We start from the raw sequence: 20,000 nt of genomic DNA on the forward strand, positions 1-20,000 counted from the left end.
CTCGTATTATTACAAGTTTCATGATCAAATCTCTTTGTAATTGACTGCAGTAAATATTTTAGGGTTTTCCGAAAATTTGTTCTTATTATTCTAATTGCAGTGATAGTTGATAAGGATTATTTATCACTAATGAACCTTGAAAACTTAACCAACCACCTTAGTGGCCTTTGAAAATAGTCCTGATAAAAGGACGAAAGAACAAAACGTTTAAAATAAATAATCTACATCATTAACGGCAAAATCACACCTGAGAACCTTTTAACAAAATGTGTGGTGTCTAACAACAGCCATGATGAAAAAAAAACAAAACATTTAAGCATACGACCCTCAACCTTATTTACACCAGAGGCAGTTACTAGGGTGATGTTTACGTAACGACGATGTCTTACTGCCGCTGACCCTCAAGCTTACGTAAGAGAGTTGTTGAAAGCAGTACATCTCCGCTCGTCGGCTCCTCAAAGCTTGCTACGTGGGAACCTGTGGGCTGCTTCTAATTAGCACTCACCGAGACCTTTTGATTAGATTTCTCACTTGGTCCTTCAGTCTGCCACTCTATCTAATTTCTTTCCAGACACCTCCACTACTCCATCGCACGATTTCTCCTTCCCTCCCTCTATCAATCTCCCTTAATCAGGCTCTCGTTAAGTGGAGCATCGGCCGAGTTTGGGTTGTATCACCAAACTTCCAACGTGCCGTCTTGCTTCTTGTCTGACGTTTGATCTTCTTAAGTGTTAATGATTCTCGTCTAATACGCCGCTGAGTCGGTACTTCGTGCTCGGTGTTCTCTAAGGGCTTTGTGGGTCAGATGTATAGGAAGAGAAGGATGATGTAACTTGGCTGGTCCTCTGCTGGGTGTGTTTCAAGCTTCAAAGCTCCGTGGTATTTCTAGGGATTCTGTTATCAAGGGCTTAGTGTTTTGCTGAGAAGTGAAGAAAATTGTGTTTTGGGTTCAGGGTTCGATAATTTTTTTTTCTGAAATGAACCACAACACTTGCAATTTTCTTCATCCTGTCGGGGAAGTTTCTTAGACGGTATTAATCACGTTAGGTTGATAGCATGTGCGTGCAAGCATACACACACACACACACACACACACACAGAGAGAGAGAGAGAGAGAGAGAGAGAGAGAGAGAGAGAGAGAGAGAGAGAGAGAGAGAGAGAGAGAGAGAGAGAGAGAATACGAAGCCTCCCAAAATACACTAACACAAACTAAATAAGAAAAAAAGAAAAATATACCAACATTAAACCACACACCAGTCACACACAGTAATCAAGTAATACCAACTAATCGGTCGGCGTAACGAAACTCCCCACGTTGCATCACATATTTCCCCAACGAGTTCTCACAGGCAAACACTGCAAGAAAGGACGAACCAAATAAAACAGGAGGGTAACAAGTGCATCTGAAATGAAAATGAAATAGCAGCCGTGGCCGTCAAGCTAAGCATGACCTGTGAATAATCAAATAAATGGAAATTCCCAGTCGATCTCTCGACACGACATTTCAAGCGAACCGAAAATACGATCAAAATGCGATTCCCTTCGGTTCTCGGGATTGAAATGAAAGAATTTGGAGAGTAAACAACGCACTTTGACCTTGCACTTGGGCGGCAGTTGTAGAAATTAGGATGTGGATGGAAAATAATGTTGTGACCGTGAATGCATCAAATCGAGGGATACAGGTTTGCCGGTAACTTATTGGCATGCTGATTTGGCGGCAGGACAAGAGTGGCAATGAATCACATGACATATCTCTTTCACTTCGTTTTAGCTTTGCACATTTCGCGTCTCTCTCGTTTCGTCTAGTCTCGTCTCTCTCTCTCTCTCTCTCTCTCTCTCTCTCTCTCTCTCTCTCTCTCTCTCTCTCTCTCTCTCTCTCTCTCTCTCTCTCTCTCTCTCCTTCCTTCAAACTTTAAGCGTGAGTAAAAAGTAGGGAAAGAAAAATACAGATATTGGTATTGCCAGATTAATATTGCTGCGGAAAGAAGGCGGGTGGTATGTATAAAAGAAGCTTGCGTGTGGCTGAGACTTGCATATTCATCTTGTTGATGAGAAGATCCGCAGCGGGGAGATGGCGCCGGAGGAGATCACGGGGGAGGAAATAAAGGAGAGAAATAAAAGCGAGGCATGATAACTGCGCGTGGCCTGATGGTGAGGTCATTTCAAGGTCACTGCACAACAAAGACTCTCAGTTATTGAGTCTCGTTGCGGCGGTAATTCAATATTAATGTCACCTCCGGTTTGTGCTCGGCATTTAAAGCAGGTCTACCTCTCTCTTTCTCTCTCGCTTCCCGGTACTAGGAGCAGGTTGGGTCAAATTGTATTGCAGAGGTACTCTAATAGCATATATAACATAGATAATGAGTACTTGCATTCTCGAATACTCAAAATCAGATAATGACTTGCCTTTTGCAACCTTTTTATTTACTAATTTATTTATTAATTTCACTTTATTTACCTATTCATTATTTATTTATTTATTTGTTTATTAATTATTATTATTATTAACTTTTTTTATGTTTTCCTTTTCCTATGAAACACCTTTTCTCTAAGGGAGACCTGGAATCGAAATGTTAAGGGACATGTAGAACTCTTGCTTCAGCCTGAGTTCCCCAGCCACTTCTCGCGCTCATGCTGAAACTATTAACCGTTTCATTGCTGTAGCTTCCTCTGACAGCAATAAAATTATCTTGTGCAAATTTAGACCACAATTTTTAGAAGATAACACTCAAAACAAAGGAGACGATTGAATATTTGGTAATGTTTTTTTTTTTTTCAAGTGCATCTTGTTTAATTTTTGTTTTGCAATATTAGCTAATGTTAATAAAGAAATAAAAATAAGTGTCACTAACACTAAAATATTTTCATATATTTGTATCAATCGAGTTGATGCTAAATGAAAAAAAAAAATCACAACGTAACTTGGTCTTCCATCGCTATTCTGAACTGTGAATGTTAGCTTCAAGTAAATATCAATGAAAACACACATGATCTTCGATATTATTTTCGACAATTCTCTTTTGCGACTGGTATCTTCAATGGGCCTCTTCTTTCGCTTTTTTTTTTTTTTTGTTGCCTTTAGCCAGAACCCCTCTTACAAAAAAAGAAATGTATCCATCAAGTATATTCCCGTTCAGATGTCCTCTTGTGGAAGTCAGAACCCCACCTCCAGCTGCTTCTGAGCTCAATAAAATTATCTTATGCAAATGTAACTGTATAACTATCGTATTCTTGTATAGTTAGATGTCCTCCCCCGGTAAGACAGAACCCATCGGCAGTATTCCTTTCCCAGCAATCCGCCGTGCCTCCCCAGCAAGCAAAGTAGGGTTAAAGGATGAAGGATTCGCTCGTCAGGTCAAGAGGGAAACTTTTGCTTGATATGATCCTGTCACCTCGACGCAAGTTTTCTCCGCTTCGTTCAAGGAGAGATGACGACGAGGAAATTAATGCGAGGAGGAAGAGTATGGAGGAAGAGGATGAGGAAGAGTTGGAGGAAGAGGAGGAGAGGGAGGAGGAGGAATAAAATAAGAAAGATAAAAAGAAAGGAAGAAAAGTAAAAGAAAACGAAAAAGAAAGGAAAAGAAAAGGAAGAAGAAACGGAAGTGATACTGGAGGAGGAGGAAGAAATTAGATATGAAAAAAACAAACAAAAGTCAAACTAAAATCAAACAAAAACAAGACGAATGAAAAGCATGACTCGCAAGCAACACAATAAAGCAAAATGTAGAGCACAAGGAAACTGCAGACAAAAAAGGAAATTTAATCAGTCATTCGTGCACACTCGCTAAAACTTCACACAAAAAAACCTGGCGAGTGTGTAGCTAATGTGTTGGATCTCAGCAAGTGACTCACCTGGCGCATCTCCCCCATTCACCTGCACGCCAACGACCAGGTGTACTTTGAACTACATACATAGAGATTTGAATATTTTAGTACCAAATGTCACGAATATTCACACGAGGGAGCAAGGCACTATGGAAATTCTCTCTCTCTCTCTCTCTCTCTCTCTCTCTCTCTCATCTCTCTCTCTCTCTCTCTCTTCACTCTCTCTCTCTCTCTCCTCCTCTCTCTCTCTCTCTCTCTCTCTCTCTCTCTCTCTGTCCATCGAAACTTCTGACTCTTTGAATGGTGGCGAGGGAGAAAAACTTTGCTAAAAAATTGATAACCTGAAGCATAAAGCCTTTGTTTGCCAATTAAGTAAGGGGGGAGTGGGGTAGGGGAGTGGTAATACTATTAATTATGGAAAGCTTCTATTAGTGATGCAAAAAGTAGTTGAATTATACTTGTGTGTTGTGTGTGTTGTGTGTGTGTGTGTGTGTGTGTGTGTGTGTGTGTGTGTGTGGTGTGTGTGTTTGTGTGTTGGGGGAGGGGGTGAATGTGAGTGGGTATGTAGTTGTAAGTATGTGTAAAACTATTATTATTTTTTATTGTTATTATTGTCATCATCATCATCATCATCATTTTAATTTCTGCTCTTTTTTATTCAATCCTCTTCTGCTTCTGCCCATACCACCACCTCTCCTCCTTCCCTCTGCCTCATTAGCACTCCGTCATTTCCCTGATGAACTCACGTATGGAGGAATGATGAAAGCGTCACCTGTCATTAAGGGGCATTATGGCGACACCAACAATTAGCGTCGTCAAGTGTTTATGATGCAGTGCTTTCACGCATAACTCTTCCTCTCCTCTCCTCTCCTCCCTTCATGGATGCGGGAAATGATTGCCACAAGTAACTTTCCCACGCTCTTTGTCCGTCTGTCCGTCTGTCTCTCCTTCTCCCTTATACATTATTAGTATCTTCGTATTTTGTTTCAGCATCTCCCCAACAATTTGAGTTATAATGCTTGGCCGTTCACTGCTCAGTATTCGTAGTATATTTGCTGTTTTCAGTAAGTAAATGTTGACTGTCTGGGTGTCGGTCACTGGAGGCGACTCATACTTAAAAGATCCAGTGTTCTAGGCAGGCGTCCTCTGCTGTTAATTTTTGTTCATCATGTAAGAAAAAAGGGTAAAGTCGTGAGCAGATATTGAGTAACCTGCATTGATTTTTTTTTTTTTTACTTTCGATCTCATGTCCTCTAACCTTCAGATAATCCTCTTACCAGATCAGAAAGTGATAGATTGTTTGCACATCAGAGGACTTACGATTGAAGGAAAACGAAAATCACAATAAAAGTAAGTACAGAAAATGACTTGACTTCTGACCTTGATTGTACAGGAAGCATTCGTGACCTTATAGTTGAATAACCATACCATTGTGTTCATAATGTAATAGTGGCATCAAATAATTGCAATACACTTAATTTGCATAGCCAGAGATATAATATACGAGGAATTGATAGTATTTTTATGACAGTGTTGTTTTGCTGGAGGTGGAAAGCTGAAAAATGGTAAGTGGTGGCGCGGCTGCCTGGCGTGGAGAGAGCCCTGCTTTCCAGCTGAGTGGTGAAAAGAGACTCGCCAAAAGAAAAAAAAATATTTAAGGTGATAAAATGAAATCCGACATTCCGGTTCAGTCTTCTCGCCGTTTCTTCAACCGTCTGCAGCACGTCGCGTTACCTGGCTGCCGGGGAACTGCCGCGAACAGGTGTGTTTGCGTCTTCCTGAATCTGGAGGGAGATCAGAATGAGCACACTAACCGAGAGAGAGAGAGAGAGAGAGAGAGAGAGAGAGAGAGAGAGAGAGAGAGAGAGAGAGAGAGAGAGAGAGAGAGAGAGAGAGAGACTCACGCGCACGCGCGCGCGCGCGCACACACACACACACACACACACACACACACACACACACACACACACACACACACACACACACACACACACACACACACACACACACACACACACACCTTTGTTTTTATGCTACTGGTTAGTATCACCGTCCTATTTTTAATTTTTAACACTGTTGCTATCAGTAGGAAAGATATTAGTACTGATAGCCGTCATTAGAGTTGGTATCCGTACATAATATTGAACATTCATCGCCAGGGTTTGCACAATACAGAGAGATGAAGCGATTAGCTCTGGTGAAGCTGGTGATGAGCAGCGCGGCGCGGGAGTCTGATGTGTGGGCATGTGAGGACTGGGACGATTCTGTAGAGCTCGACTAAAGGGAGAGTGCGGACAGGGATCGATAAGCCACAGCTCGCTGGTTTGTAGTTGGTGGGGCGTCCGGCAAGTATACCGTTACGTACTGCTGAGGAAATGTAAAAGGTTGGTAAGTTAAGAATATGTATCTCTCGTTTATTAATGAGAGAATTTTAAGATATTCATTAGTTTGAAAAAGAAAAATCCTATTTTTTTTTTTATTACAGAAAATACTTGTGCAGGAATTGGAAGTGTTAACTGACTAATGTATATCTATAATTGTTTATTAAAGCGAGCAATTTAAGAGAAAAACCTAATCTTCGTGTTTTCTATTGGAGAAAATGTAAGGTATTTATTCATTACTTCAGAGATGCTGAAAGACATCTCTAGTTCTCCGTTTATTAGAGCGAAAAACATAAGATGTTTATTATTTACTCAAAAATGATAATTGTTGATTGCAGCGAAAATGATTAAAGAGATCTATTCATTGCTCAGAGAGGGAAATCATGTTCATTGTTCGTAGCAGCGAAAATTATTGAGATTTATTCACTGGTTTAGAAAAAGATGCCTCCTGAAAATGGTTGTTTTTGTTGTCAATGGCTCATGAATGCTTGCTTGAAATTTCATGCTGGTAAAAAAAATAATAATAAAAGTGAGTGGGCGCCTGTCGCTTGATTGCACAGACAGCCAGGATGACACGTGTTCACGACTGCCTCTCGTGATTACAACCTCTATTGCTGGACACACACACACACACACACACACACACACACACACACACACACACACACACACACACACACACACACACACACACACACACACACACACACACACACATTCATCTTCATAATCATCAGTCTCTATAATTCCACTGCAGGACAAAACACCTCCACCGTCCCGTTCTCTTACCATTTGCTACGTCTGTTCCAACCCATCCCAATAAAATGCTTCTTACTCCAAGTCCCCATCAGGTTCTTTATCAGCTATACTTCACTTCGCCGTCTTTAAGTATTGTCTGTTATTCTAATTGCAACATAATTGCACGTCATCACTCAGTAAGTAGAGTTATATCGTCGTTTTCATTTTTAGTATTTTTACGGTAAAGAAATTCTATTAGCTTTTGTAACTTCCTTCAGTAAAGTTTCTGTACGTAAACTCTGCTGTACGTACAAGCCACTCTTCCTCGTCATTTCATGTCTGGAATATCAGTGTGTGTGTGTGTGTGTGTGTGTGTGTGTGTGTGTGTGTGTGTGTGTGTGTGTGTGTGTGTGTGTGTATCGCTCGTGCCTTAAACTCGATCACAAAATTAGTCTCCGTGACGCTCTCCGCCCTCTGTCAACATTGATGCGGGCTGTGGCGAGAATAAGTGGATTGCATATTCATAGACTTCTATAGTGGTAGAAGTGGCGGGAGAGGGAGAAGCGTGGTTGCGATGGATGCTCCCGTAAACACCATCTCCTCCTCAAAGGGCGCGGCGGTGATTAGATTAAGACGTGATTGTGTGTCTCTCCCCTTTCTGCTTCACCGATAGGGCGGAAAAATATCCTGATTGGTATTTTATTTAATGAACTGATTTGTGGGGGATGTCGGTGTGTTGAGAAAGGTGGCGTCCGGATGGCCTCTGTCTCTTCCCGTAATTCCTCGACTGTCGTAGCTTCTCGTATCGTAATAGGAGAGTCAGGTACGAGTTTAGGGTGTGATTTGGAAAGACATCTCTTCCTTCAGAAGAGATAATCGAGTTTGTAGATGAAAAAGACAGTTCATTGTTTTCAGTTTTATCTTTGCTTGGTGAAATCGTTTAAGGCTTCTCAGTGACATGAGAAGTCATTCTCTCTCTCTCTCTCTCTCTCTCTCTCTCTCTCTCTCTCTCTCTCTCTCTCTCTCTCTCTCTCTCTCTCTCTCTCTCTCTCTCTCTCTCTCTCTCTCTCTCTCTCTCTCTCTCTCTCATTAGCCATGCAAGGCAATACCACAACTCACTTCACGTAAATGCATCATGGGCTTCCATATAACACTTTTCCTGCGTGCCGCCATCACCACCACCACCGCCAACCACCGCCACAGCACCAACAACAATAGAAGTCTTGAGGGCGTCTCTGTGGCTGTTATTGGAGCTGGCGGGGTGAAGGACTATCTCAAGGAGGCAGACGGGGAAGTAGATGGCAGGGCAGGTCGTTGTCTTGCTCTAAAGGCATCAATCTGTAGGGCGCTTACCTCGCTGCGTGTACTTGAAGATGTTATGGAAGATACCAGTCATTTCTGGGATGAATAATTAGCGTTGGTGCTCGTGTGTGTGTGTGTGTGTGTGTGTGTGTGTGTGTGTGTGTGTGTGTGTGTGTGTGTGTGTGATGCCTTGTTATGTGTCTGTTTACCTGTCTATCGTTCTGTCGTCATTTTTCCCTATATTTCTGTTTCAGTCAGGTTATGCCTACGAAAAATATAACAAAAACAAAGAGAAAGAAAATATTAACCCGCCATGAAAAAGTCAAACTAATACACACGCCCAGAAACTCGCATAAAAATACTAAGGAACAAAAGCAGACGAAGACAGATACCAATTAATTCCTCGTATGAGGAAGAGCGCCAGCCAAAACTAACTTCCGGAGAGTGCTTAGCCATACGCTGCATAGGAGGAGTCGGGATTTGCATATAGACACAATGGTGATACCTTGTTTGGAATATTCGCGTGTGATACTGGAGCTCCAGTCCTCTTAAGCCACGTGTCATGAATATACGATAGTTTTTTTTATCCTCCTCAGGTCTCCTTTATGTTCCTGTGAAGTGTTTCATAGATTGAGAGGAAATTAGAACAACTGTTATTAATGGAAACTGTTGTTTTTAAAGATTTTGTAAATTGTTGTTTTTTGGACTTTAATTAGTAAGCATCTTTTGTGTGGCGTTGACACTTTTTTTTATTTACAAATGTGTTCACACACACACACACACACACACACACACACACACACACACACACACACACACACACACACACACACACACACACACACACACACGAGCTTTTACCCAACATGTACATGAACATTAACGATACTTAGAGAGAGAGAGAGAGAGAGAGAGAGAGAGAGAGAGAGAGAGAGAGAGAGAGAGAGAGAGAGAGACAGACAGACAGACAGACAGACAGACAGACAGACAGACAGACAGACAGACAGACAGACAGACAGACAGACAGACAGACAGACAGACAGACAGACAGACAGACAGACAGACAGACAGACAGACAGGATAAGACAAGACAAGACACGAGACGGGCGATCCTTGCCAGATTACATGATCATTATTTTGTTATCTTAGGGTGGTAAGCGCGAGCAATCCACGCCAGATCCACGCCGATTGGCAGAAAGAGAGAGAGAGAGAGAGAGAGAGAGAGAGAGAGAGAGAGAGAGAGAGAGAGAGAGAGAGAGAGAGAGAGAGAGAGAGAGAGAGAGAGAGAGAGAGAGAGAGATTAGCTGGTTGTCCTGTCAGCGCAGGTGGCATCTGGTCCGGCGTGTGTCGTGGGCACAGATGGGAACAAGAGTGTCTTATGAGGGATTTAGCGACCCTTCAGCGTAGCTTGTGACGGCGCGTCACTCGAGACAGTGTGAGGCAAGTTTGAACCACACTGAGATGCACCTTACCAAATAATTAATACTACTGTCCGTCCCTCGCCACCACAACACTAGGGCCACACAAACCTTTACACCAACAACACCTCACGAGGGTTCATGATGTTTGCAAGGGACTAGACGCACCTCCTGCAGATCACCCACGGAAAGTTTGTAGTTCGTATTCTTAAACATTCAGGCTTCAGATTTCGAGAACATTTAACATGTTGCAGTACACGTTATTGAGTTTTTTTTTTTTTTCTAAGATTTGCAAGAAATCTTACACTGTCAACAGGAGAAACACGCACGAGAACCTCACCAGTCATCCTTGTGGAGTTTAAAAATAGTCTATAATAGTACCGATGAAAGAATATAGAGGCTATGTCATATACGCTATACTTTTTATGTGATGGTCATATTCAAATTTAGGAGCTGACAGGGCTGAGCTGAAGAGATCGATGAAGGAAGGCATCACACACCCTGCCTGCCTTTCGTCCTGGCTTGATCCGTCACGTACTCAAACTCACCCAAGACCTTGGCAGCTTTCTGGTTATCCAATGAATATTTTACCCTTAAGGAAATATCATCAAAGAATCCATTTCTGATATTCGAAGGAAATTAATGTTTTTTTTTTTCTGTACCCGTCTTTTTTTCCTTTTTGTCGTATGCTGTATATTAAGTGCGAGTATTTGCTCTGAGTGCTTTAATGTCTTGTGCTGTTTACGATGCTATAAGATTCCTCACAAGGTTTCCGTTTTCCTTCAGTTTATGAAGCTGTGAAGTGCGTTCATGATTCTTCATTTTTTTTTTCCTCTCTATCTCTCCCTTTTCATTTTCAGGCACCGTTGCTGGAATCTGTTTACCGGTAATAAAACCTGGAATTTTACGCGGTATTCTTAATAAGCTTCCTGCACCTTGCGTTCCTGGTGCATTGTGTCCTCACTCCACCGTGAAACGAATACACCATGTTTCTGAAAACCCTGATGACTAGCAAAGGCTTTCTTCCTCACATTCTCACCTCTAAGAAGACTTACAGTGCATCAGGCTTAATTTCATTGCAACGGTGCTTTTATTTCATTAATATAAATAATTAGTTGTTTTTTTTGCTTTGTGGATTCGCTTGAAAACATAACACCACGTAAACCCCAGTAAACTTTTGTGTTCTTCTAGTAAATGTTATACATATTACTTTATTAAATAAAAATTGTTAAGATGTGTGTGTGTGTGTGTGTGTGTGTGTGTGTGTGTGTGTGTGTGTGTGTGTGTGTGTGTGTGTGTGTGTCTGTCTGTGTGTGCGAGTGCGTGCATTTATATAAATGCACAGATTATGTTCAATCGTGCCATTTTTTATGTGAACTGTATCGAAAAATATTTATTTTTATTTGCGTATTCATTTTGTTTTGACGCATCGTAATTACTTCTGGTGTTGATGCCCTACTTTTGGGGAAGAGAAAGAAGTGAAGTCTTTGCTCTCTCTCTCTCTCTCTCTCTCTCTCTCTCTCTCTCTCTCTCTCTCTCTCTCTCTCTCTCTCTCTCTCTCTCTCTCTCTCTCTCTCTCTCTCTCTCTCTCTCTCTCTCTCTCTCTCTCTCTCTTTGATACACACACACACACACACACACACACACACACACACACACACACACACACACACACACACACACACACAGGTGCCGGAGGTGAAGCAAGGCACGGGGACCATCAGGTGCTGCCATTAAATCCTTGTGATGACCTGTTTGTGAGAGCACCACCAATTCACACACACACACACACACACACACACACACACATTCTCTCTCTCTCTCTCTCTCTCTCTCTCTCTCTCTCTCTCTCTCTCTCTCTCTCTCTCTCTCTCTCTCTCTCTCTCTCTCTCTCGAAAATGTTAAGCCCTTCGCTGAAAATCACTCCCCGATCCAGAAGAGTTTTTGGCGAACGTGATAATTTGTTACGCTGAGTGGCGTGTGTGTGTGTGTGTGTGTGTGTGTGTGTGTGTGTGTGTGTGTGTGTGTGTGTGTGTGTGTGTGTGTGTGTGTGTGTGTGTGTGTGTGTGTGTGTGTGTGTGTGTGTGTGTGTGTGTGTGTGTGTGTGCATCCTTCCTGGAAAGATGCTGGGTAGTGGCGGGTGACGGAAAATTAATGTTCCGCAGAATCTTGGGACGTAAACTTATTCCGGAAATCTAGCGGAAGGAAACGTGTAGTATTAGCACTTTTTTGCTCTTAAGCTTTAATGAAGAACGTCAATAAAGCGGGAGGTTGTGCGAGGTAAGGTGGCTGCGGCGGTGGTGGTGGTTGTGGTGGTTGGTGGTGGGGTTGGTAGTGGTGGTGGTGGTGGTGTCGGTAACTTTTAGGGTAAAACAGGTGCGGGTGAATAAAACCGTATTCTCTATGTTAGAATTATCACCTGTAAGAGAGAGAGAGAGAGAGAGAGAGAGAGAGAGAGAGAGAGAGAGAGAGAGAGAGAGAGAGAGAGAGAGAGAGAGAGAGAGAGAGAGAGAGAGAGACAGACAGACAGACAGACAGACAGACAGACAGACAGACACACACAGACACACACACACACACACACACACACACACACACACACACACACACACACACACACACACACACACAACGCAAAGTATGCACGCAGTCTGGGGTCAGCGGCACCAGGCAGCCGAGAGGAGTTTACGCACCACTCTGACAAATGACGCTGGCGAGGTGGAATGACGCAGCTGGTAGGTACACCTTGATGGGGATGCTTGGCACTGCGAGGGGAATGAACCGAGGGGAGGGCGGAATAGGGAGAGGGAAGGGGATAAGTAAGAGGATGAGAGGAATATGTAGACGAGGGAGGAGGCTAAGGATGAGCAGGAATGGAGACATGGAAAGTAAAAAATAAATAAATAAATAAAAATAGCAGGAATGAGCCGAGGTGTGGATGAAATCGGGAGAAAGAAAAGGATGAGTAGGAGGATGAGAGGAATATGTAGGAGGAGGAAGAGGATAGGGATAAGCAGGAATGGAGATGAAGAAAGTGAAGAGAATGAAGGAAATAACAGGAAGAATTAATAGGGAGTGGCGAAATAAGGAGAACGAGAGAGAGGAGTAGGAGGTTAAGAGGAATGAACTGGAAGAGGAGAGGGATATGTATATAGAGAATGAAAGAAATTGAGAGAAATGGCTAGCAGAATAGAGACAAAGAAACTGAGAGAAAGGAAGAAAAGAACGTGAACGATGAATAAATGAACGGAAGGGATGGAAAGGAGGAAGAAGGAGAGAAAAATGGAGAGAAGACGAACGAAAGATGATAAAATTGGAAACAAAAGACAAGAACGAGAACGAGGGAAAAAGTTAAAGTACGAATAAACGGAAGACGAAAAGAAAAACTGAAAAGGATGCTAAAAGAAACATGAAGAGAGGTGAGAGAAAGATAAGAGAGAAAAGGACGAGGACAATATTGCCGAGAATGACAGCTGAAGGATGAGGCAATGCAAGTTTTAGGACAGCACAGTGGGAAAGGAGTGGGAGGGAGGGGACACGAGGGAGGCTATAAACGTGGAGATTATTACCATGGGGATCAAGGCTTCAAGGTTCATTGTGGGAACGTATCCATCAGTCCCACACATCAAGAGGACTCAAGCCCACTTGTTTTCCTCAAATTCACACTTGGATCTTACTGAGTTCGAACTAGTTTTAATAAGGTATCATGGTCTCTCTCTCTCTCTCTCTCTCTCTCTCTCTCTCTCTCTCTCTCTCTCTCTCTCTCTCTCTCTCTCTCTCTCTCTCTCTCTCTCTCGTAGTCAGGCACTATATTTACCTCCCTTTTGTTCTGTAGACGCCCTTGCAATATTGCTTCCCCTTTCAAAATGGATTCCCTATGCCCTTTGAATCTCTTTGTTCGTGATTCGTGACTGAGAGGAAAGGCAAAACACATTTCACCCATTCATACTTCTAAGAAACACAAATGGCTGGTCTTTTTATTGCCGTCCTTTATTAGTACTTTCTGCGTAGGTTTTAGTATATTTTTTTTAAGTACAAGAATGGCAGTCACGGAAAACAAAACGGAGAGTAAAAGTAAGGTTCTCTAATTAAGCTTATTTTTTTCCCATATTTTGCCCTCGTAAAGTGTGTGTGTGTGTGTGTGTGTGTGTGTGTGTGTGTGTGTGTGTGTGTGTGTGTGTGGTAGGTACGTAGAAAACAAAAGAAAATTCATCCCTTCTTTCCTTTCCTTTCTTCCTTCCTTCCTTTCCTTATTCCTTCCTTCCGGCACTAAACAATTTTAGCAAAAAAAAAAAAAAAAGGAAAAAAAAACTATAAAAAAGCATCTAACCATCATAATTCCCTTTAATATTTGCCGCAGCCTCTGAATCCCACCACCTGTGTCCCCTGCAGCTGGTTCCTGGTGTCGCTTGCCGTAGCGGACCTGCTGTTACTGCTGCTGTGCGTGCCTCTGGAGACCGTACAGTACTTCTTATGGGCGCCCCACCTGACCCGCCCCATCTGCAAGCTGTCCTCTTACTTCGAACTCCTGTCTGCAGTCGCCTCTGTGCTGAACCTTACGGCCGTCAGTCTGGAAAGGTGAGTAGAGGGGAGAGGAGATATGACAGTGTGTCTAGGTAGAGTCTGGAGGTTGGTAGAGGAGGAAGGAGATCTGGTAATGTGAGTATAGAGAGAGGGAGTTGAGTTTGTGTCTAAGAAGGGTTTGGAGATGAATAGTGTTAGGCATAGGTCTGGTAATATGTCTAAGAAGGATCTGGATGTGAGTAGCGGAGGAAGGAGGTCTGGCAGTGGATCTGAAAAGGGTCTGGAGGTTAGTAGAAGAGGTAAGAGTTAAACTTGTGGGTCTAGCAAGGGACTGGAGGTGGGCAGTGGAAGGCAGAGGTCTTATAGCGTCTGGGAAGCATCCTGTTTTTCTGCTCCTTATTTTTCTTCTTGCTGGTTTGTCCGTCTTGAATAATGGATAGAAATGCTGATACTTGGATTTTTCTTTGTTGTAGGTTTTTCGCTTTTCTTGTGCCTTTTTTTTTTTTTTCTTTTTCTATATTTTCTTTTGTTTATCTTTATTTTTTTGTGGCGATATTTTATTTCCGTTGAGTGTATCTCTTGGATAGTCTCTCTCTCTCTCTCTCTCTCTCTCTCTCTCTCTCTCTCTCTCTCTCTCTCTCTCTCTCTCTCTCTCTCTCTCTCTCTCTCTCTCTCTCTCTCTCTCTCTCTCTCTCTCTCTCTCTCTCTCTCTCTCTCTCAGCGGCAGTAAGTACATCAGTACATCCCGGGCACATTTATACCTGTTGCTTTATCTGCTCCCATCCTTCCATATGTAGAGGAGTCATATGAGAGTCATACATTTATGCATATTGCCTGCCTACATTTACAAAACCCCTTGTGTAGGTTGATTGGAATGAAGAGTCTGAGTAAACACGTAAACAGCGCCACAAAGGGGAGCACTTGTTTCATATTTTATCGAGGAGTGATGGAAAATAAATCTCATCAGTTGCATGACACACCCACACGTTAAACACACACACACACACACACACACACACACACACACACACATGCACGTGCACCCACACCACCACCACTACCACCACCACAGCACAACACAATACAGGACGCTGCTCTCCTAAAATCACAAAATATAAGAGCGACATCCCTTGCCTCCGCACTCCCCTGTGAAAGCCGCCCACCTCCTTGTTTATCTTCAAGCCTCGATGTTGGTGGCGGAGTTGGTGGTGACGGTGGTGGTGGCGCCCGTCAGCCGATACCAGCCACACGCCTCTCCTCGTCTTTAGATTCTGACGTAAAAAATAACATGCAACAAAACGCAGCCGCTGAATGGAACGACGTATTCCTAGGAGGTATAAAGGCTTGTATTACCGAGATTAAAGACTCGTGCAGCCTTTGATGTGGTAGGAGGTTTGCTGAGGAGTACGAGGGAGTATAAAGGTGTAAATTCATAACGGGGTGTTAAGTTCTGAAGGACAGTGCGCGTCCCCTGATGTTCCTAGTTTGTCTTTGCATTTTCCATAAGGGCATAATAAAAGCTGCAAGAGGCCAGGAGTACTGCGCGTATCAGCTGCTGAATAAAACATACGTACTCATATCCTTAGCGATAAATCTGATATTTTTTTTAAGCTTCATTTTCGTGGTGTTTCTCCTCAAATAGTTTTTTTTTTTTTTTTTATGTATTTTCTCTCCTCCTCCTCCTCCTGATTTTCTTTTTTTTTTTTTAGAATTTTATTTTCATGATGTCCCTCATCTGTTAGTATTTTAATTTTATATGCTATATTAGTATTTCCTTTTCCTCCTCCTCCTCCTCCTTCTCTACCTCCTCCTCCTCCTCCTCCTCCTCCTCCTCCTCCTCCTCCTCCTCCTCCTCCTCCTCCTCCTCCTATTTTTCTCCGTCTTCTCTCCCTGTTCCCACCCAGAGAGCTATTTGCATGTTAAGAGAAACAACCCTACATACGAGTTTTACTGGTGAACGCCCTTTGCTAACACATGAAAAGCGCTGTTCGGGAAAAAAGTAATATTGAAATCTGAACCCGAGAGAAATAGATGGCCTATTATTTTTCCTCTTCCCTTCCCTTTCTCGTATCTTTCATGGTTCTCTTTTCCTTTTCCTCTCCCACTGGTCCCTGTCCCTTCCCTTGCCTTTTCCTGTCAGGCATAGCGTACACTGATAGTAAAAAAAATAAATCAATAACTATAGTATTTTTACATTTTTCACCTTTCACTCTTTTTCCATTCACCAAAGGCATCACTCCATCACCCGTTGTCTTTCTACTGTTGTTCTGTTGTTGTTGTTACTGTTGCTTCTCCTGTTCTCGTTTCCGCTGCAGGATGTTAAAGTTCTGTTTTTTTTTTTGTTTTGTTTTTTTTAATCTGTGAATAAAAACTTACGGGCGTTTAGTATGCATATATTCTGGCCCACGGGAGGAAGGCACCGGCAGGACGGATATGACAACGCGGACTGAATCTCGATTTCTATCACCGGAGCTTGGCGAGTTTGTGAAAAAGGATGTGTGTGTGTGTGTGTGTGTGTGTGTGTGTGTGTGTGTGTGTGTATTCTCTCTCTCTCTCTCTCTCTCTCTCTCTCTCTCTCTCTCTCTCTCTCTCTCTCTCTCTCTCTCTCTCTCTCTCTCTCTCGTCTGGGAAGATACTGGCTGGTCAGTTAGAGGTGGAATGGTGCACTGAATGGACCTTCAAGTGGTGGCCAGGTGGGAATCGCTTTACCTGCTCGATTCCCGGAAGGTGGCGCTGCAGGCTCCTCGCATTAAGGGAAGTTATCGCGGTGGTTAAGTTTGGATTACGATTTCTTGCTTTCTTCCTCCCTCTGTGTCTGTATCTGTCTTGGCTCTTTTTTATTTTCTCTCTTTTATCGTTTTTAGCCTTGGTCTCTTCTGTTTTGTTTTGTTTTTTCTAGGTTTCTTTTTTTTTGTATCCATTTCTCTCTCTCTCTCTCTCTCTCTCTCTCTCTCTCTCTCTCTCTCTCTCTCTCTCTCTCTCTCTCTCTCTCTCTCTCTCTCTCTCTCTCTCTCTCTCTCTCTCTCTCTCTCTCTCTCTCTCTCTCTCTCTCTTCTCCATTACTATCACCGTCATCAAAGTTTCATGTAATTGCTCTCATTACCTTTTATGCTTTACGAATTATCCAACACTTTCTCACACTCCGGCAGTTTCCTTCATGCTCCTCACTGTCATTTGCCATCTCGCTCCTTCCCTCCTTCCTCCCCATAATATTTTTTTCCTCCCATTACTTCGTTCATCACTTTTTAAGAGGACGTGGGCTGGAAATTATGAACTTCACAAGGGGAAAAAATTACTGTCAGCTAAAATTTATACGCGTGAAAATTTGAATCGAATTATTTATCAGTTTTTATTCTGGTGGAGAAAGTTGCTCTTGCATATTTTAATAGTATTTTCTACTTGCATGTTTACCGAGGCTAGACTTTATTTATTTATTTTTTTCTTGTTTCTCATTAAGCGAGGAAAAATCTTTAGCCAGACTCTCAGATCGTCTTAACGTAACTTCGCCTTTACTATCCTACATCTCGAGCACATTAGATGGGGTTGTTAATTGCAAACATTCTCCTGTGTTCTTATGAATACAACTCTCACACATCCACGACCAGCACTCACGTCACGAACGCATCGCTCCGGTAAACATAGCCACTTAAACGCTAAATATTTCTTAGTTGCATACAGCCTCTTAAAAGTTAAAACCTCTGCTGATGTACGTTCTAAATACACCTTTCACGCCTCCACGAAAAGTATTTACGTCACTAGTAATGCACTACTAAGTTAAACATAACTACTTAGACACTAAATACTCCCAGCAAATTAGATTACCACCATGACTCGCTTGTTTGCGTGGGCTGATCCTTAACTTTGCCTTGCGCTAATTGCACCTCTCTTTTTTTATCCTTTATTTTCTCGCTGAAGTTAACTCTTACCTCTTGCTCCTCGCCCTCTCAGGTACCTCGTTATCGTGTACCCCATGAGGTCACGCTCCTTCTGCACCCTGAGCAACTGTCGCAGGGCCATCGTGTTGGTGTGGTGCATCTCCCTCGTGCTCTCTCTACCAGCTGGATACGCTCAGGTACAGTGCCGTGTGTGTTGTGATGTGTGTGTGAGTTGTGATGTGTTGTTATGTTTGTTGTGTGTGTGTGTTGTGTTGTGCCGTGCTGTGCTGTGCTGTGCTGTGCTGTGTTGTGCTGTGTTGTGTGTGTGTGTGTGTGTGTGAGAGAGAGAGAGAGAGAGAGAGAGAGATGTAAATAGAAATGCAGGGCCTTTATTTCAATTCTCTCCTCACACATACACACACCGAGTAAACAAACAAGAATGTAAAGACAACCTAAAAGTATAGCCGTTGCATATATGAGGAAACTATTAGTTCAAACAATACAAGAATGAAACAAAAGAAGAAGGAACAAACTCAAAGAAGCATAACACAAAACAAAACAAGATGTCTTTGGGAAACATATGGTGAAAATGGAAAAAAAAACTGTGAAAAGAAGGAAAAATCAAAAATAGTGTTACAAAGTCAACTTTTAACGTGAAAAGAAGCCAGCGAAAAGCAAAAAATATAAGCAGAAATTTATTAGCTGGAGAAAGAAAGCTTTTGAATGGATGAAAAATAAATAAAAGTCAAGAAAATGGAAAATACATCGAACAAAAACCAACAATTTCTCTCAACATCACATGACAGGCCCCTCCAGAGCTTCCCCTTTTGGTCAGTAATACCTTTTAACCCTTGTCGCTAATCCTGCAGCGTCCACATATTTACAGACAAACTCTCTTTGAAATGCCGGCTGGGAGTTTCCTTCTTCTCACCCTAAGGCACCAGTTTGCTTGCCACTTGCTCTCTCCCCTGACGGATTATCTTGCACGTGTCCTGATGGTAACACACATACTCCTGAGGGAGAGGCAGCTTATCCTACTATCCTTTCCCTTGTATATCCTTCTCATCTGCTCTTCTGTCTCTTGTCCTGTCATCCTCTTTTTCATTTTTTTCTTTCTGGTGATTCTTCATGCTCCTTCGTCTGTTTCTCTTGTTTTATCACCCTTTTTTTCGGTGTCTCAAAATCCTGTTCTTTTTATCTGCCTCGTTCTGACATCCTCTCTCTACTTTAATGAGTCTTAATCTTTCTCATATATTGTACATTTTTGCTTTTACCTTGTCATTCTCTCTCATTTTCACCCAACACTACATCCTTCTCATCTGTCCATTCTCTCTCTCTCTCTCTCTCTCTCTCTCTCTCTCTCTCTCTCTCTCTCTCTCTCTCTCTCTCTCTCTCTCTCTCTCTCTCTCTCTCTCTCTCTCTCTCTCTCTCTCTCTCTCTCTCTCTCTCTCTCTCTCTCTCTCTCTCTCTCTCTCTCTCTCTCTCTCTCTCTCTCTCTCTCTCTCTCTCTCTCTCTCTCTGTGTGTGTGTGTGTGTGTGTGTGTGTGTGTTTTAATTACTGTTCATTCACCTCATTTTCCCATCTGTCCTTTGTTAGGTCTTTCTCTCTCTTTCCTCCATTAATATCTCATCTCTCTCATATCCTCTTCCTTCTACCTCAGTGCCTCTGTTACTGTATTTGTCAAATTTCCCTGCCTTCAACATAGCACTGCCGGACTCCACACATTTCTGTTTTTTGAAACGTACTGAACAGAAGTTATTATTATTTTTTTTTTCATTTGTAATTCGCTTGAAAGATTCTTCCATGGAGTATTTTTTTCTCGTTCTGTCAGAGACTACATGCTATGCGACTTTCCTCTCACATTTATTTTGAAGGATATTTCAAAGGTTTACTCTCCTCGAACACGCAGCCTAGTGATAGTTCAAGAACCGTATTC

General features: G+C 42.5%; 1 protein-coding gene across 4 annotated transcripts in view; it reads left to right on the forward strand.

Annotated features, from left to right (window-relative positions):
* LOC135103657 (neuropeptide CCHamide-2 receptor-like) overlaps positions 1-20,000 on the forward strand; it is a 292,047-nt gene that overhangs the window by 194,562 nt on the left and 77,485 nt on the right. For all 4 annotated transcript variants that reach the window (XM_064010210.1, XM_064010213.1, XM_064010212.1 and 1 more), the window contains 2 exons: positions 14,057-14,242; positions 18,137-18,260. In XM_064010210.1, the coding sequence (XP_063866280.1) occupies positions 14,057-14,242; positions 18,137-18,260 (310 nt within the window). The remainder of the gene's footprint in view (positions 1-14,056; positions 14,243-18,136; positions 18,261-20,000) is intronic.

The sequence above is a fragment of the Scylla paramamosain genome, chromosome 9 (assembly GCF_035594125.1).
Source record: "Scylla paramamosain isolate STU-SP2022 chromosome 9, ASM3559412v1, whole genome shotgun sequence".
Taxonomy (NCBI): domain Eukaryota; kingdom Metazoa; phylum Arthropoda; class Malacostraca; order Decapoda; family Portunidae; genus Scylla; species Scylla paramamosain.